The sequence below is a fragment of the Rhinolophus sinicus genome, chromosome 1, assembly GCF_057876585.1.
Source record: "Rhinolophus sinicus isolate RSI-liver-muscle chromosome 1, RSI-T2T, whole genome shotgun sequence".
Classification (NCBI taxonomy): Eukaryota; Metazoa; Chordata; class Mammalia; order Chiroptera; family Rhinolophidae; genus Rhinolophus; species Rhinolophus sinicus.
Window position 1 is genome coordinate 82,426,053 of NC_142501.1, and position 16,443 is coordinate 82,442,495.

At 36.7% G+C, this 16,443-nt stretch overlaps 2 protein-coding genes across 15 annotated transcripts in view; one reads left to right on the forward strand and one right to left on the reverse strand.

Moving 5' to 3' along the window:
• CEP290 (centrosomal protein 290) overlaps window positions 1-1,302 on the reverse strand; it is an 88,967-nt gene extending 87,665 nt beyond the window's left edge. For 3 of the 14 annotated variants that reach the window (XM_074325317.2, XM_074325319.2, XM_074325307.2), the window contains exons 1-3: window positions 824-1,290; window positions 409-538; window positions 190-267 (exon numbers count right to left, since the gene is read on the reverse strand). In XM_074325317.2, coding sequence (XP_074181418.2) covers window positions 190-267; window positions 409-510 — 180 coding nt within the window. In that variant the 5' untranslated portion in view covers window positions 511-538; window positions 824-1,290. Of the gene's footprint in view, window positions 1-189; window positions 268-408; window positions 539-823 lie in introns of all 14 variants that reach the window. The other 11 variants (XM_074325318.2, XM_074325313.2, XM_074325316.2 and 8 more) reach the window with 10 other exon arrangements.
• A 211-nt stretch (window positions 1,303-1,513) lies between these two features.
• The window catches only part of TMTC3 (transmembrane O-mannosyltransferase targeting cadherins 3), a 46,195-nt gene continuing 31,265 nt past the window's right edge, over window positions 1,514-16,443 (forward strand). Inside the window, exons 1-3 of the mRNA XM_074325305.2 lie at window positions 1,514-1,686; window positions 12,349-12,565; window positions 14,942-15,160. Coding sequence (XP_074181406.1) covers window positions 12,377-12,565; window positions 14,942-15,160 — 408 coding nt within the window. The 5' untranslated portion in view covers window positions 1,514-1,686; window positions 12,349-12,376. The remainder of the gene's footprint in view (window positions 1,687-12,348; window positions 12,566-14,941; window positions 15,161-16,443) is intronic.

Consider the following 16,443-nt stretch of genomic DNA (forward strand, 5'->3'; position numbering starts at 1 on the left):
TCTTTTAGGAAATTTAGAGCAGAAACTAGCAATGTTTTTGCACACTAAAATTATCAGTCACATTTGAAGATCTACTTTTTGTGCTGATTTTGATATTACAAAGTACTTTCACAGAGATTAACACTTAAGAACAGATTCTTGAATTTCTCTAATAGTCAAATCTGTTATTAAAACCTACTGCATACAAACCTTCATCAGTGACTGAGTAATTCTGAAAAGGTGTATCACATTTTCTTGACTTTCACTTTTTAGCTCATTTACTTCCACCTAAGTAAACAGAGAAGAAACTATTTTATATTACATAACCCTTAAGCAAAATATAAGAATTCTTCCAGTTACACCATCCAGTGATTTCAGGAACAACTTATCATAGTTGATGTATCTATGTATTATTTATCAATTAAGCACCTTGGATAAAGAAACCAATAAATTATCTGCCAATTCTTCTTGACGAAGCAGGTCATCTGGGTCAACTTTTATTATTTCTTTCCAGTTTATATTAGGTGGCATCTTGAATTCTTTAACAATGCTTTACCTTCTGTAACAAAACAGATGGGTATTAGCATTTTGAAGGGAAACAGCGTTTCTGTTTTTACAGTAATTTAGTTTTTATAGATTACATTACTATAACCTCGGTGTTAGCAAATAACTATGGCTCCTTAATAGTATAACAGATAAGTGGGCAAAACAGCCTTGATGAAAATATAGCAGTCGGCACAAACCATCAGATATTGCATCGGCTAAACAAAGTATGACAGCTCCCTTGCTAAAACTAATCTAGGTCAGAACTAAGATTCTGAGTCCCCTTCTCCATGATCCTTACCACCAAGGCGCGCGAATATCTAATGGGTCGGAGTGCTTGGAAGGCTGAACTTGACCCTTGATTCGGAAAAGCAGGAACTGTGGGTTTAAAAAAAGTGGATATATAAACGACTGAAACGAGTGCAGTCGAGCAGGAGTAACCAGGGCTGAAGCGAGAAGGCAGATGCATCGCGGACCAAAGACTATGGGGCTGGGAACATGGGCTATTTGGTGTGGGCCCTGAGGCTTAAAGAACCTGAGTGGGAAGAGATTCTCTGCTTCGCCTCACCAGGATCCACCCACCAAGCCTGGCAACCAGCGGCGGCTCCTTATCTACCGCATCCACCAGACCTGACTCGGCTGCCACGCCTGACCGCTCCCCAGCGCGGTTCCAACCGACGCTGGATCCAGCTAACTGATCCCGAGCAGCACGAGCGGCGGCGGCTGCTAGGCGACACCATTCCCCACCCAGTCAAGGCCAAAACAAGGCCCCGGATGCACGGGGAGCCTACATTTCACGACTGTGGGTGATGCTTTACGTTTAGATTCCCCAGAGGAGTCCCTGGACTCTGTATTAAGGAGGAGGAAAAGGGGGTGGGGTTAGGACTCCAAGTCCCAGAGTGCAGTGCTTTTGGAGGCTTGTGCATCCTGGGAATTGAAGTCTCTGAGAAGCGGAGGCGGGCCTTTCCCGGCGTGCAAAGCGGGAGGCTGCGACGGTACCGGGCCGCGGGGGAAAGATCGGGAGGCGGGAGGCGCAGTGGCCGAGGCGCGTCTGCACTGGTGACCTGAACGAGGTAGACCATGACTGTGCCTTCGGTGGCGTCGCTGCTTGGCCCGTTTTTTCTGAGGTTTCTCTAAGCCATCCCTCGGTGGAACTGCTCCCAGGTGAAGTCAGAGTGTCGGTCAGCGGCGGGGGAGGTGTTGATGGGAGCGGTCCAGGCTTACAGCAGCTCCTACCATTGGGGAGGAAGGGCCCTGTCGGAGTCTGAAGAGGTGGGACGACCCCGCCTTCTCCTTAGGCGTTTGCAAGGGACGCCCCGGGTTGTGCCCTCTGTAAGAAGTGGGGGGTGGGGGGGGGGAGTTTTAGCCTTTTTTGGTATCAGAATCTGGCTCTGTATAGTGGAGTGGGGCACGTGCACTCGAGGTCCTGATTTGGGGGCGAGTGAAGTATTGAGAAGACACGACACCGCATCCTACGACCTCGCCCCCCTTACCTGTAGCACTTTTACCTTCGCGGTTTGAAGGACTTGGAAGGCTGAGGAGTTAGTATAGATTGAAGGCTCTAGAAAGGAGAGGTTAGAACTTGTCTAGGCCACTGCTAGGGGTGGAGAGAGAAGGAGCCTCTGTATTCAGCATTCCTATTGCTGTCACTTACTTGGGTCCCGAGGCTCCCCTTCTAGGAACGTGCCTTCTCAGGTGTTTACAACTCGTATTTGTGCAAGTTTTGCTCATCCGGCTGCTCTCAGCCATTCTGGAGTATAATACACCACTAGGTAATTTTGTTAAGGAGCCGTAGATTTGAAATCTAAATGGCATTTTCAACTGTTTGGACCAGTGCCTCATCTTTCTTTCTTTTTTTTTTTTTTCTTTTAAGCACTTTGTTTTTTCTTACTATAGTTGATACTAAAATTTCGTTTTGAAAATAAATAATAGATTTCTTTCCAAACCATGGTTGATTAATAGCTTAGTAGAAAATAAAAACAAATACTGATTTTTTAGGTACATTTAAAGACAGTCATCAGATTTCTAAGAATGATCATTTCTGACTAATCTTTTACTGAAAGATAGTATGTCAAATATTATTCATTATCTTTTTTTTTAAAAAAACCATGTTCTACATTACATCTGCAGAACTTACTTATAACTGGAAGTTTGTAACTTTTGACCAATCTGCGTTTTGTTTCTGTGAGTCCTGTTTTTTTGAGTTCCTCATCTAAATGAGAGCATAACGATATTTAATATTTTTCTTTGTCTTACTTAGCGTAATAATACTCTTGAGGTCCATTCATGCAAATGGCAAGATTTCCTTCTTTTTATAGATGATTAATATTCCATTGTGTTTATATACCACATTTTGTTGATCCATTCATCCCTGGGTGGACTCTTAGGTTCTTACCATGGGTTGGCTGTTGTAAATAATCTGTAGTGAATATGGGGATGCAGGTATCTCTTTGAGATAGTGATTTCATTTCCTTCAGACACATACCCAAAAGTAGAATTGCAGTATAACATGGCACTTCATACATTTTCAAGGCACTTCCATACTAGTTTCCATAGTGGCTGCACCAATTTACATTCCCACCAACAGTAAACAGGGTTTTCTTTTCTCTACATGCTTGCCAACACTTGTCTCTTGTCTTGTTGATAGCAACCATTCTGACTGGAGTGAGTTGATATTTCATTGTGGTTTTGATTTGCATTTCCCTTGTGACTAGTGATGAGTACCTTTTCATTAACCTTTTCATTAAGACAGTTTGTGTCTTCTTTGAAAGATATTCCTCTGCCTATTTCTTAATTGGATTATTTTGTTTTTCTTTTCTGTTGAGTTGTATGAGTCTTTTACATAGTTTGTGTATTAGCCCCTTATCAGATACATATTTGTAAATATTTTCTACTATTCCATAGGTTTTTTTTGGTGTGTTTTTTTTCATTTTGTTTATGGTTCCCATTGCTGTGCAGAAGCTTTTTAGTTTACCGTAGTCCAACTTGTTTATTCTTGCTTTTGGTGCCTTTGCTTTTGGGGTCCAATCCAAAAAACCATTGCCCAAACCAGTGTTAAATGGCTTATCCCCTGTCTTATTACAGGAGTTTTATGCTTTCAGGACTTACGTTCAAGTCTTTCGTTCATTTTGAGTTGATTTTTGTGAGTGGGGTAAGATAGCAGTCTAGTTTCATTCTTCTGCATGTGGCTGTCCAGTTTTCCCAACATTTATTGAAGAGACTCTCCTTTCCCCGTTGTATGTTCTTGGTCCCTTTGTTTATTTCTGAGCTCTCTATTCCGTTTCATTGGTCTATGTGTGTGTTTTTATACCAATACTGTTACTGGGAGTGACGTTTTTTCCTCGGTTCTTGCCTTAAAGGAAAGAATTCAGTCAAGAGGTCAAATTTGTGCAGCATAGGACAGCAAGCAGTTTATTAGTAAAAGCAAGTACACTCCCAGACATGGAGCCCGCTGACCCAAGAGAAGGAAGCAGCCTCCTTACATTGTGTGAGGGTTTTTCTTTCTATAGATAGAATTGTCTGCCCCCTCCCCTTGTCCAGTGTCTTTCTCTCTTTCTGCTGGTGTGTCCATCCTCCCTTCCTGTTGTTTCCTGGGGCACAAGTGTGAACACGTTAATTTCCCATGATTTACTTGAGAAGCCCATTAAAAAGGGGCAAACTATAATTGTATGGTCCAGAGAAGCAGGATGTGCATTCTGATAACCGGGTTGTTTTCCCTCCATCTCCAGCATTTCTTTTTTCTTCTAAGGACATATCTTTTTGATAAGTAGGAGCAGCTGCAAGGGGCCTTTTAACCAGGGCTAGTTCCTTCCTTCTCCTGCTCATTTCTACCTTTCTACCTACCCTATCAATACCATGCTGTTCTATTTGCTATACCTTTGTCATTATCTCATTCAATCTTCATAGCAATCCAATGAAATAGGTCCTTATATGAGGTCTGACAATTAAGTTCGCAAACTTTTCGCAACCTGTTGCTAACCTTTTTTGATATCAGAGGAATTACTCATTATGAATTTGTACCAAGTGGACAAACAGTTAACCGACTTTACTATTTGGAAGTGCTGAAAAGGCTGCGTGAAAGAGTTAGACCTGAACTTTTCGCCAACAATTCATGGCTCTTGCATCACAACAATGCACTGTCTGGGAGAGAGTTTTTAGCCAGTAAAGAAATAACGGCATTGGAACACCCTCCCTACTCACCTGACCTGGCCCCCAATGACTTCTTTACCTGAAGATAAAGGAAATATTGGAAGGAAGACATTTTGATGACATTCAGGACATCAAGGGTAATATGTACAATGACAGCTCTGATGGCCTTTCCAGAAAAAGAGTTCCAAAATTGCTTTGAAGTCCTCCCCTTGGGGAGGACTTCAAAGGTGACCACAGTGATATTCAGCAATGAGGTATGTAGCACTTTTTCTAGGATGAGTTCGCGAACTTAATTGTCTGACCCCGTATTGTCATCATTTTCCAACTAAGTTAAGAAACAGAGGCTTGGAGAGGTTAAGTACTCTGTTCAAACTTAAATAGTGTGATTGAACACAGATCTTTATGGCTGGAGGACGTTTGTAAGTGCTATAGTCCCTCCTCATGCATGCTGGGAAACAATACTGTCAAGTAAGTGCTTGTACATCGATCTTGCTATTTATATGAAATATTTTCATATTCTAATTATGCAACTTTGTTTACTCAAGAAGTTGAATTAAATATTTTTCATGTTCAGTGTTTTTAATTCATAAGTTAGCAGGGGAGATAGGAATGAAATCTAGTGTTTGTTGAGCACATACTATGTCATATACTATGTTTCAACTGTATATTTTCATAGTAGAAATGTTATTTCTACCACAGCACCTTATTTTTCTTAATTTATTGTAACTGTTATTTTCTATTTATTCATCAGCTATTTTTGTTTTGTTTGTGGTGGTCTTTTCTACCCTCTACTTCCCTCACCCTCTTATTCCCATTTATATTCCCAACATCTCAAGGTACCTGGTCTAATGAGTGGGTTAAGACAGGAGTCTCGTTTCATTCTTCTGTATGTGGCTGTCCAGTTTTCCCAACATAATTTATTAAAGAGACTGTCCTTTCTCATTTTTCAAGTGTAAAAACAGGTTCAAAGAAGCTAAGTAATTTCCTAATAATTAATGAAGCTAAGATTGCAACCCAGATCTCAATTATAGTCCTGACAAAATGCAAAATGTTGCTTAAATGTCATTATTTTACTCATTCTAAAAATATTTTTGAGCTTGTACACACTGCTAAATACTGGGGATACAGCAGAAATGAGTTAGCTATGGTCTAGGTCCTAATGCATTTTAGTATGTTTGTACCTAACTGAATTAAAAAAATTTAACTGAAGTTCTAATTCAGTCAACTCTGTATAATTTTGAGGAAAATCACCTAAATTCACCATTATTTTTCATCAGATTTTCTGCATCAGTCAGTTTTCACCAAGAGAAGGGATTTATGTGACATTTTATAAATGGCCTTATTACAGGAACACTTGCCTGGACTTGCCTTCTTTCTTTTGGTTTTATGAGCAGTTTTATCTGACCAAAATCACTACACAAGAAAGACTTGCTTTTTATAATTGCTACCTCTGTTCTCTACCAACCAACCTATGTTCCTTAGATGTTAGTTCCATTGCCTTTTTGCTGCCTTATCAAAAAAATGAGCTTGCTTTTCTCGTGTCTAAGAAAGAAAGAGAGAGAGAGAGAGAGAGAGAGAGAGAGAGAGAGAGAGAGAGAGAGAAAGAAAGAAAAATGCAAGGCCACAGAAATTTAGTATCCACTGTGTATATTAAGTGTTTTGTTTGGCCTTGTTCTCATGGAGAGGAATAATTGTGCAACAAGCAGACACTTGTCTTCTCTCAACTTCAGGAGACTGGAAAGATTAGTAAGAATCAGTGTGAATGCAGACTTTGCAGGCCAAGGTTTTATGAGTTATAAAATAGTAATAGTATGTAGTAAATTATTCTTATTCAAAAAGATAAAATCATGAAATTATTAAATGGAGAGGACTTTCCTTTTCAGGCTAAATATTCCTAGATTTTATAAAATTTTCCTACAGGTTTTTTCCCCCATAATTGTGGTCTTCATCTGCTGCTGGATTTTTTGCACATATGTAGTGACATCTCATTTTTGTAAGCAAACGTAAGTTAGTCATCCCATCTACTCAGACCATATGCATCAGTGAATATGCTTACGTGCCGAGGAGAAGAACTTGAAATTCCCTGCCTTAGTCTGTTCATGCTGCTATTAACAGAATACCTTAGATTAGGTGGTTTATAAACAATAGGAATTTATTTCTCACAGTTCTGGAGGCTGGTAAGTCCAAGATCAAAGGGATCAGCAGATTCAGTACCTGATTAGGACCCACTTCCTGGTTCATAGAGGGTGTGTTTTCACTGTGTCTTCACATGGCAGAAGGGGCAAGGGGTCACTTTTCTAAGGGCACTAATCCCACTCATGAGGGCTCCACCCTGATGATGTAATCACCTCTCAAAGGTTCCACCTCCACATACTATCACACTGAGCATTAGGATTTAACCTGAATTGTAGGAGGGAGCACAAACATCCAGTCTTTAGCAATCCCACAATTAACATTTAACAGTGATGTGTTACGTTTTTGCAATAATGGCATCCAGTGAATCATGCCTCCCTCTATCTCTGCCCTTATGTAGCACCCTCCCTTTCCTCCACCCTCTACCACAGGTAGCTCTTTTGGTCAGAGCCTAAGATGACTCCACAACTGAGCTTACGACATGCATGAGAACTAGCTCACCCTTTCTCATAATATGGTCTCTTGGAGAATTTTTTAAAAATTCTATTATCTTGGCCCTTTTATAACTTCTCTCACATTGATTCTAGATTTACTTCCTTGGTTGATAGTAAAAAAAAAAAAAAAAAATTTCAGTTAAGCAGAGACTTGAAAAGAGCTGTGCATTAAGACTTGCCCTCCTGTTCTCCTGAGATCACCATTTAAAGTTCAGGCTAACCTAGTAAAGGATATGACCACAAGTAGCAGAGACCAGCTCTCTAAGCTGAGACCCCCGCCCCTTTAGATATCCAGCTTTAATCAGGCAGGTTAACTCTACGCACATGAGTGACCCCAGGCACAACAGGCAGAAGAAATATGTACCGTGTTTCCCCGAAAATAAGACCTAGCCAGACAATCAGCTCTAATGCGTCTTTTGGAGCAAAAATTAATATAAGACCTGGTCTTATATTATACTGGGTCTAATATAATATTATATTATATAAGACCAGGTCTTATATTAAAATAGGTTCGAGTCTTATATTAATTTTTGCTCCAAAAGATGCATTAGAGCTGATGGTCCGGCTAGGTCTTATTTTCAGGGAAACACGGTAAATATGTCAAATAAAACCACTTCTTTCAGACAATGGAGTTACAGTATAGGGGTCTGATGAGTCCAAAATCCGTAGAGTAGGCATGCTGGCAGGCTAGAAACTCTCCAGGAGGACCTGATGCTGCAATCTTGAGGTAGAGTTCTTTTCTCAGAGTGACTTCAGTTTTGCTCTTAAGGTGATTCAACTGATTAGGTGAGGTCCACTTGCATTTTGGAATATAATCTCCGTTACTTGAAGTCATCTGATGGTAGATGTTAACTGCATCTGCAAAATACATTCATAGCAACTCCTAAGCTAGAGTTTGAATAGTACTGTGTTTCCCCGAAAATAAGACCAGGTCTTATATTAATTTTTGCTCCAAAAGACGCATTATGGCTTATATTCAGGGGATGTTATCCTGAAAAATCATGCTAGGACTTATTTTCCGGTTAGGTCTTATTTTCAGAGAAACACGGTAGTATTACTACCGTAGCCTAGACAAGGTGACACATAACACTTACCATAATAGTAGTCATCATGAATAATAAACATTTTACAATACCATCCACTCAATAAAGATTAGCATCTCAATAATCAACCCACTTGGTATTTCTTAAACCCCTCATCCATACCAAGTTTATAAAGGGCCAAGATAATAGAATTTGAAAAGATTAACCAACAGAATTTAATAACGAGAAAAAAGGAGAGAGGTGGTGCTAGTGCACGCTCATGAGCCCATTTGGGGAGTCATCGGATGTTCTGCCCAAAAAAGACACCTGTGTGAGTAGAGGTTTGAGGTAGGTGTGGTAGGTGCAAATGGACAACAGCAAAGAAAAGCTGGATGTCACCCATTTGCAAGGAGGCAGTAGAGCTCTTCCTTCTAATGAAGGAAGATGAAATAGAGATAAAAGGAACTTCAGGTGACAGTCCCCAGTGATGTGGGGTTTTGTCCCTAAAGAACCCTCAAGCATCTATGAGAGTCTCATTGATGAGTACAGTAGTTAAGGAAGCTCTTGATTTTTTTTTCTCTCTCCATTCTGGTCTAACTGTAGTTAATTCAAAAACTATGTTTAACAATAATGTGAAGTACAATCTCTAAGTAAATAAAGAGAAGACTAAACCACATCCCCATTCCATGACAAAGGTCTTCTCATTTACAGTGAGCCCAAGCCTGGGGCAGAGGACAATACCAAAGTGGAATCAAATGTAGAGTTTTGATTATTATGTTAGAGTTGAGCATTTCAATTACTGAAACTGTTTTACAACTTAAAGTGACTGCAGAACTTTTTATCACCTAACTGTATTTAGAAATCATGGGCTCTGTCCAAGTTTCTTAAAGTAACATTTTTATAACCTTGTGTTCTTTAAGCCTTTAAATTCAACCTAAAAATATTATGTTTATAAGTTAACATGTCACTTTAAAAAAAAATTGCAAGTAACTCCAATTGAAAGAACTAAATGCCCTTCCTTATTAATCAGCTACATTTAAAACTTGATTAAATAGACTTAATTTAAAACTGCATGTAGAATTCTAATCGTTTTTATTCAAAGGCTTCACTTGCCTGACTTAACAAGCAAAACTTTCTCAAAACTTAAACCACTTTTATAAAGCCAGTAAATTAAACTTTAACACTATAGCAACTCCCAAGTTGTTATAAAAATCCCCATACTATTTGTAAACTTTCACTTTTTAACTAAAAGTCCTAAATCCAGAAATTGCATGGTCAGTAATTTAATATTACGAGTATGTGTTTTATACATATAATATTGTATTTTAAATGATACTTTTAAAAGCTAATATATATAGAGTCTAGGTGTGTGGCAAACATTCTTAAACATTATAAGTACTCTAAAAATCAAATACATGTCATTCCCAAATATAATTTCAAAGTATAAATGTTACAGGTTTAATTTACTTCTTTTCCTCTATTAATTTTAAACTTTCCTATGGTGAAAACATTTCACCCAACAGCAATTTTGTCTTCCCAGATGTTACCTGGTCAGGGACCTGAGATTATTATGGGGAGGAGGTTTCCAGCACATCTCTCTACAAGACCTGATTTTGATCTACCCAGTGGTGGATGTCCTGAGTTGTTTTGTTTTTCTGAATTACACACACACACACACACACACACACACACACACACACACACACACAGGATTTAAGTGTAGTTAAACACATCAGGTATTGTCAATTGGAGTACCTCTTCTATTAGTTTGAAACACTACTCCCTTTTTGTTTTCTGTTTTTGTTTGTTTGTTCATTTGTTTGTTTACCCTGAAAGCAGTGTTGTTGATGAAAAAAATGAATTGTTTGGATTCCTTATCTTTGTGTGGAACCTGCTTTATTTCTTTCTGGAAGCTTTTAGAATCCTCTCTTTGTTTACAGTGTTGTAATATTTTACAAGATTTATGCCCAGTTGGTAGAAAAGAGCGGGAGGGTCTCAAAATATATAAACAGACTTCTACTTAACCATCATTTTCAGCTTTTCAGTATGCTACCTTTGTTCTCACTTGTGTGCCCTGTATTGAACACTTTTTCACCTACTCCAGAGAGAAAGTCTCGAGTCTTCTGCCTTGGCAGAGGAGGGGACGTTATTTGGCTTTATCCAGTAAGAAAGTGGTCTAAACTTTAGTAAATCCACCTGCTCCTAGCTCTGTTTCTTAAGATCCTTGGTACCAGTTTTTGAGATTAATGCTGGCAGAGGTGCAGAAAACTTGGCAGCTTTATCCCCTTTAGCTTAAGATTCACTTTTCTGAGCTCTATTGAGTCACTTACTAATCCTTTTGCCTTTCCAGCTTCCAAAATTTGCTATCATCTCCTTTCCAATTATCTTCATTCTTGTGAAATTTATAGCCTTCCCTTTAAAAAAAGAAAAAAATAAGACCTTTAGTGTCATTTTAGCTTATTTGGGAAGGAGCTGAGACAAATGAATTCCTGCTCAGATTCTCCAATCTTTAAACAAACACCATCAACATTTTTTTGTGTGGTAATAAATGTGTACAAGTAGTCTATACTGTTTAGAGACGGTAAATCACTTCTGGATTTAAGCAAAGTCCTTACATAATTTTTCTTTTAATTGAAAACTATATGTCTTCAAAAGGTACAGCTAATTTCCTGATTTATTGAATTGGATTTTGCATTTCTTTAAAAAGTCTAATTTATTCTAAGGTATTCCTATCTAATTCTAAAGATATTTTAATACTTTCCCATAGGCTCTTGTATATCTCTATATAAATTATTGACATAAGAAATTTCTAAACCTGTAGAGAATTTTTATAAGCATTTACTTGACCAAACTGATGACATGCCGGGAAGATCTCAAATGCTCCAGACAATGACAGTTTTGCAATTTCTTTTATACGTTTGTAATTAAGGTGGGAATGTAAGGAAGATTACATGAAGGTGAGAGAAAGCAAAGTAACCTCAGATCACCCTGTGAGGTTACTTTTGGTCACCAAACTTGTAGGTACCCCCTTTTTCACTTAATATTAAAACACTGTCATGTGCTCCCTTGAGGATGGTTACACCTCCGAGGAGTCTGAAAAAGAGGCATTTCAAAGGTGTGTTAACTTAGATGTACAAGCAATGGATAGGGCTTGCTTACAGAAGAGAGAAACCTTATATAGGGCCTGGAGCATGACCACTCACTGTGACATTCCCAGCTAGGAATTCATGATCAGGTCACCTTGTAAGGTTATTTTTGGTCATGGAACTTGTACATACCCCCTTTTTTATCCACAAAATTATACATATAATTTTAAATCTTTGCCCACTCTTTCTACCCTATTCTTCTTCTCTGATTCCAACAGAACTCCCACAGATATAATTTAGGTCTCACATATCTAGCCCTGCGAGCGATGTATTAGTTTCCTATCGCTGCTATAACAAATTATCACAAATATAGCTTAAAATAGCACAAATATATTATTTTCCAGTTCTAGTTTTGATCAAACTAAGCAAGGCTGCAGGCTACAAGTTTGGCCCCCTGGAATAGGTAATAGTTGATCTTTAGATTCAAAAATAAAAAGCATAAACTTCCTCTAGGTTTCTCCAAAACCCCATGATCAATGTCTTTTCAAATATTTGTTTTCTCAAAAAGATTCATTTAGCTACTCCTGGAGAATATCCTACTCGATTTTTAGAGTTATCATGTATATGTCTGTTTCCCAGGTTACCTGACCTGTGACAATTGATAAAGAGTTCACTATCTAATTAGCTAGAGAGATAGGTCCAAAGATTAACTGGGGCAATAAAGCATTGTAGAGGTATGAGGGAGCAATTCTGTCTTAATATGGAGAAGTAATCAGCTAATGCTTCTTAGAGGTGGATGATATTTGAGCTGAGCTTTGAAGAATTCATTTTCTCGGAGAATTAACATTCAACTTTTGTTTTACTTATTAACATATTAAAATTGTACTTTTTTTTTTTTAATGTTGCTTATTTCATTTTTAACTTCATGATTTCTCCCCCTAGATTTTGTGTACAAGTGCTTGTGGGAAAGATGGCTGATATTAACCTCAAGGAAATAACTTTAATAGTAGGTGTGGTTACTGCCTGCTATTGGAACAGCCTGTTTTGTGGTTTTGTTTTTGATGATGTTTCCGCAATACTGGATAATAAAGACCTGCATCCATCTACACCTTTAAAAGCTTTATTTCAGAATGACTTCTGGGGAACCCCTATGTCTGAGGTAAGTAAGTAATTATTTATGTGTTACTTACGTGAATCTCAGATTTTAAAATAACCTGGTAGTTTATTACTCTTTCTTTATCAACATTGTCATCATAGCAACTAATGGATTTCCCCCCCAAAATTTTATGAGACATGTTTGTAATAAATTAAATAGGAAATTGAAGATGTGAATATCTTCTTTAAAGCATTATTTGTTTCTTTCCTTGGTTGTGTACCTTGACTTAATCTTTTTAGTAATAGCCTTTGTGTATGAAAAGCAAATGTAGGAGAACAATAGGTGTAATACAAGTTTATTTCTTGCTAACCCACTTTATTTCTTTTTCTCTCTCTTGTGAATGAGGCAAAAGAGATGACTACTTGTCATATATTTAACCACTTAAAAATACATTTATATAAAAGCTTTAATATAAATTAGACTTTAAGGGTAAAAATAGTAAGTAAAATTGTCAATTTTTCTGCATAAAAAAAGTGATTTATTAAAAATTTTAAATTTGTGTCATATCTTTTACCTAATAGTTATTTTAGGTTTATACTGAGAACCCAAAAGTTTAGTTCATTTTTATTGGGGTATTTTTACTTTGCCAGTAACTTTATTTTGAAGGTCAGTGTTAAACTGGGATTAAATCCTTGTCAGTTTGGGATCATATAGATTGGATTCTAATTTTAGTTCTATTATATAATAGCTGTGTGAAATAGATAGGAATACAACTTTAAGATGGTACGTCACTTTCCTAATCTATGAAAGAATAATACCTTGAGGCTAAATGAATGAATTAATCTGTCTACACGTGGCACATCATTGTTGAAACATAATATATAACATTATTTTATAGTTATAGTTTGTCAGTTGTCACTCCTGGCCCATTTCTGCATTCTCCAAATTTGGAAGCTTCTCAAGCATGGTAATGGAATCTTTCATTACCCTTGTCCCAAGCACATAATAAGTATTTTTTCTTATTAAATAAGCAGACATTATTTTCTTCTAACCTTCTGTTCTCACACAGTTCTAGCTTTTAAAATAATAAATCTTTTGATAACCAGGGGGAAATGTGGTCCTCTTATACATTGTTTTCTAGACAATTAATTTCCCCTCGACTCCTACCTTTTATCCCAGAGACGCTTAGAAATGTGTCCATTTCCTCATTTGTGGTGTCTTGTGATCTCAGTCATGGCACTGAGATTTTGACCTAAAGGTTTAGCTGGCCAGGTTAAAGGACTCATGAAAGTTACCCTATCGTGATATCTTTGCTATGTTTTGTGATTTTCTCAGCTTTGAAGATGAAAATTTGATTTTGTTCAGAGCGCCTATAAGCAGACACACTAAGAAGTACTAAGCTCAGATGGAATGGATGAACAAATTACAGTAACGGTTTATAGTGTATAGTGAAGTCTTGCTTCCTTGTATTTTCTGATGGGCATGTTCTCCCCTGTAGGGAAATGTGCCACTAGGGAAAAATTATTCTGTCATATTTAGGTGTCATAAGGTCTCTTGACAAGCCTGGAATTAGCCTCAAGGACCTAATGGTTGATGTCATCGAGTAACAGCCCAAAAGTTTGTAAGGATTTTTGTGCCAATATAGATCTTAAAGAAGGTTTAATATGTATTTTTCACCTGTGTGTTTCTTAAATCTTGTTTGATTTTTGTCTTTGAGTAAAAATAATTCTGGTTAAATGTAACTTCTATTAATAGTTTATTAAGAAATTCAGTACTTACATAAAATTTTATTGTCAGCAGAGACTACCACAACACAGGTGTATGTTCTCTTCGTCTAAGAAAATTTTTGCTCTTGTATTAGTATTACTCTCTGTGTAGTATTTGGGGATTTTTGTTTGGTTTAATATATTCAGGTATATACATTATGGAGGTGTTTTTCATAACACAACTTGACGGTACCTTTTTGAGTCATTATTATATAAACTTTACTGGTAAGCATTCCATTCTTATATTTCCTTTGGAAGATCTAGCCAGCAGTTATATAAATGCTTCTATAGGTAGTAGATTGGGAAGCAGGCTTTGGAAAGAATCCTGTACTTGTACTTCAGCAGTGCCACTATTGTCCCACTTTTTTATTTTTATTTTTTTTTTTAGTCTGTGCATTGAAAAGGAATTAACAGTCACATGTTCTTACTCTACTGTTAACTTCTCCCACCACTATATATCTGAGAGGAAGTTGCCTTATTTTTGGACTAAGGAAATAAGAAACACAGATTATAAAACTATCTTTTATGTCTGTGTTATTCTTGAGGCATTTCGTTATTTTGTTGTTATTTCTCAACCAAATGTAGATACTTTCAATAATAAATGCAATGATTAGTTTATATGTCCTGAAGGCCCAAGATACTTCAGTAATCAGTAATTGTTTTTTTCCTTTAGGAGAGAAGCCACAAATCTTACCGTCCATTAACAGTACTGACATTTCGCCTAAATTATCTGTTTAGTGAACTGAAACCAATGTCATATCATCTCTTAAATATGATTTTTCATGCTGTGGTCACTGTGATATTTCTTAAAGTCTGCAAACTTTTTCTGGACAACAGGAGTAGTGTGATTGCTTCTTTACTTTTTGCAGTGCACCCAATACACACAGAAGCAGTAAGTAAAATTGTTAATTAATGTTTATTTCATTATGTTTTTTAATAAAGCCTACACAGTGATTATAATGATATATATTTTTAAGAAAAATATTTAACCATAACTTTAATCCAAGTATTTGAAGACCTTATTTTTTTTAATTAAAGTTAATGGGGTGACAATGGTTAGTAATAAATATTACATAGGTTTCAAGTGTACAATTCTGTAATACATCATCTATATATCACATTGTGTGTATCACTATAATAAGTCTTAACTCCCTGGTGTACAGAGTCTAGCTTCCTACTACATAAAATTTTAAAATTTCCAAGTTTTTGAAACATAAACAGTTATTATTCAAGAACATAAGATAGAATCACTCAACTTTAGTAATATAACATATAAATGAATACAGTTCTGTTCTTTGTTAATTGTTTTATAAGTAAGATTTAAAATATTTATCAATTTGGCATTGTTTGTGTTTCAAAGGACAGAAAATAGTCAATAAGGCAAATTTAACTAGGGGATGAAAATATGTCAAAATATATAGAAACATGAATAGCCACCCTAACAAATGATGACACTCAGTATTTTCATACTGTCTACTGCCATCATTTCAAAACTGTGAGCTACCTCTGCTAGTGCCAATGTGTCCATCAGCCCCTAGTACCTACCAGGACCTACTCAAACTGTGACTTTATTTTTCTTGTTAACCTTGAAACTCCAAAACTGCCTCGCAACAGAGCAAAAAGCACTCTGTTCAATAGTTTTGTTTTGGTTGAAAGCAAAAGATTATGTTTAAACTGTGTGTGTGTGTGTGTGTGTGTGTGTGTGTGTGTGTGTGTGTGTTTTGGAGAGGGTTGTGTGTCTCTCCTACTATCTTGAACCTTTCGTTGTCTAGCTGAACAGGCATTTTTCCATGCATTTACAAAAATGATACATTGTTTTAAATTTTGCAGTGAGTTCAAAATACTCTAAAGGGAGAGGGTTGGTGTCTTATGTTTAAATTTTTAGAATTTAAAAGGACTTGTTAACATTTATTGTTTTTTAAAACTTTAGTTTGCAGGTTTATTATTAAATATAACTTACTGAATTTATACTTTTGTATGCTTAGAACTTGTATTCTAAGAATATATAAGAATTATTATTAAATATAACTTACTGAATTTATACTTTTGTATGCTTAGAACTTGTATTCTAAGAATATATAAGAAGTACTTAGCTTTTTTATTATTTAAGAACTATTCTAAATATTGTATTATATTTATGTAAGACGTTACCATTGGGGGAACTGGGTAAAAGGT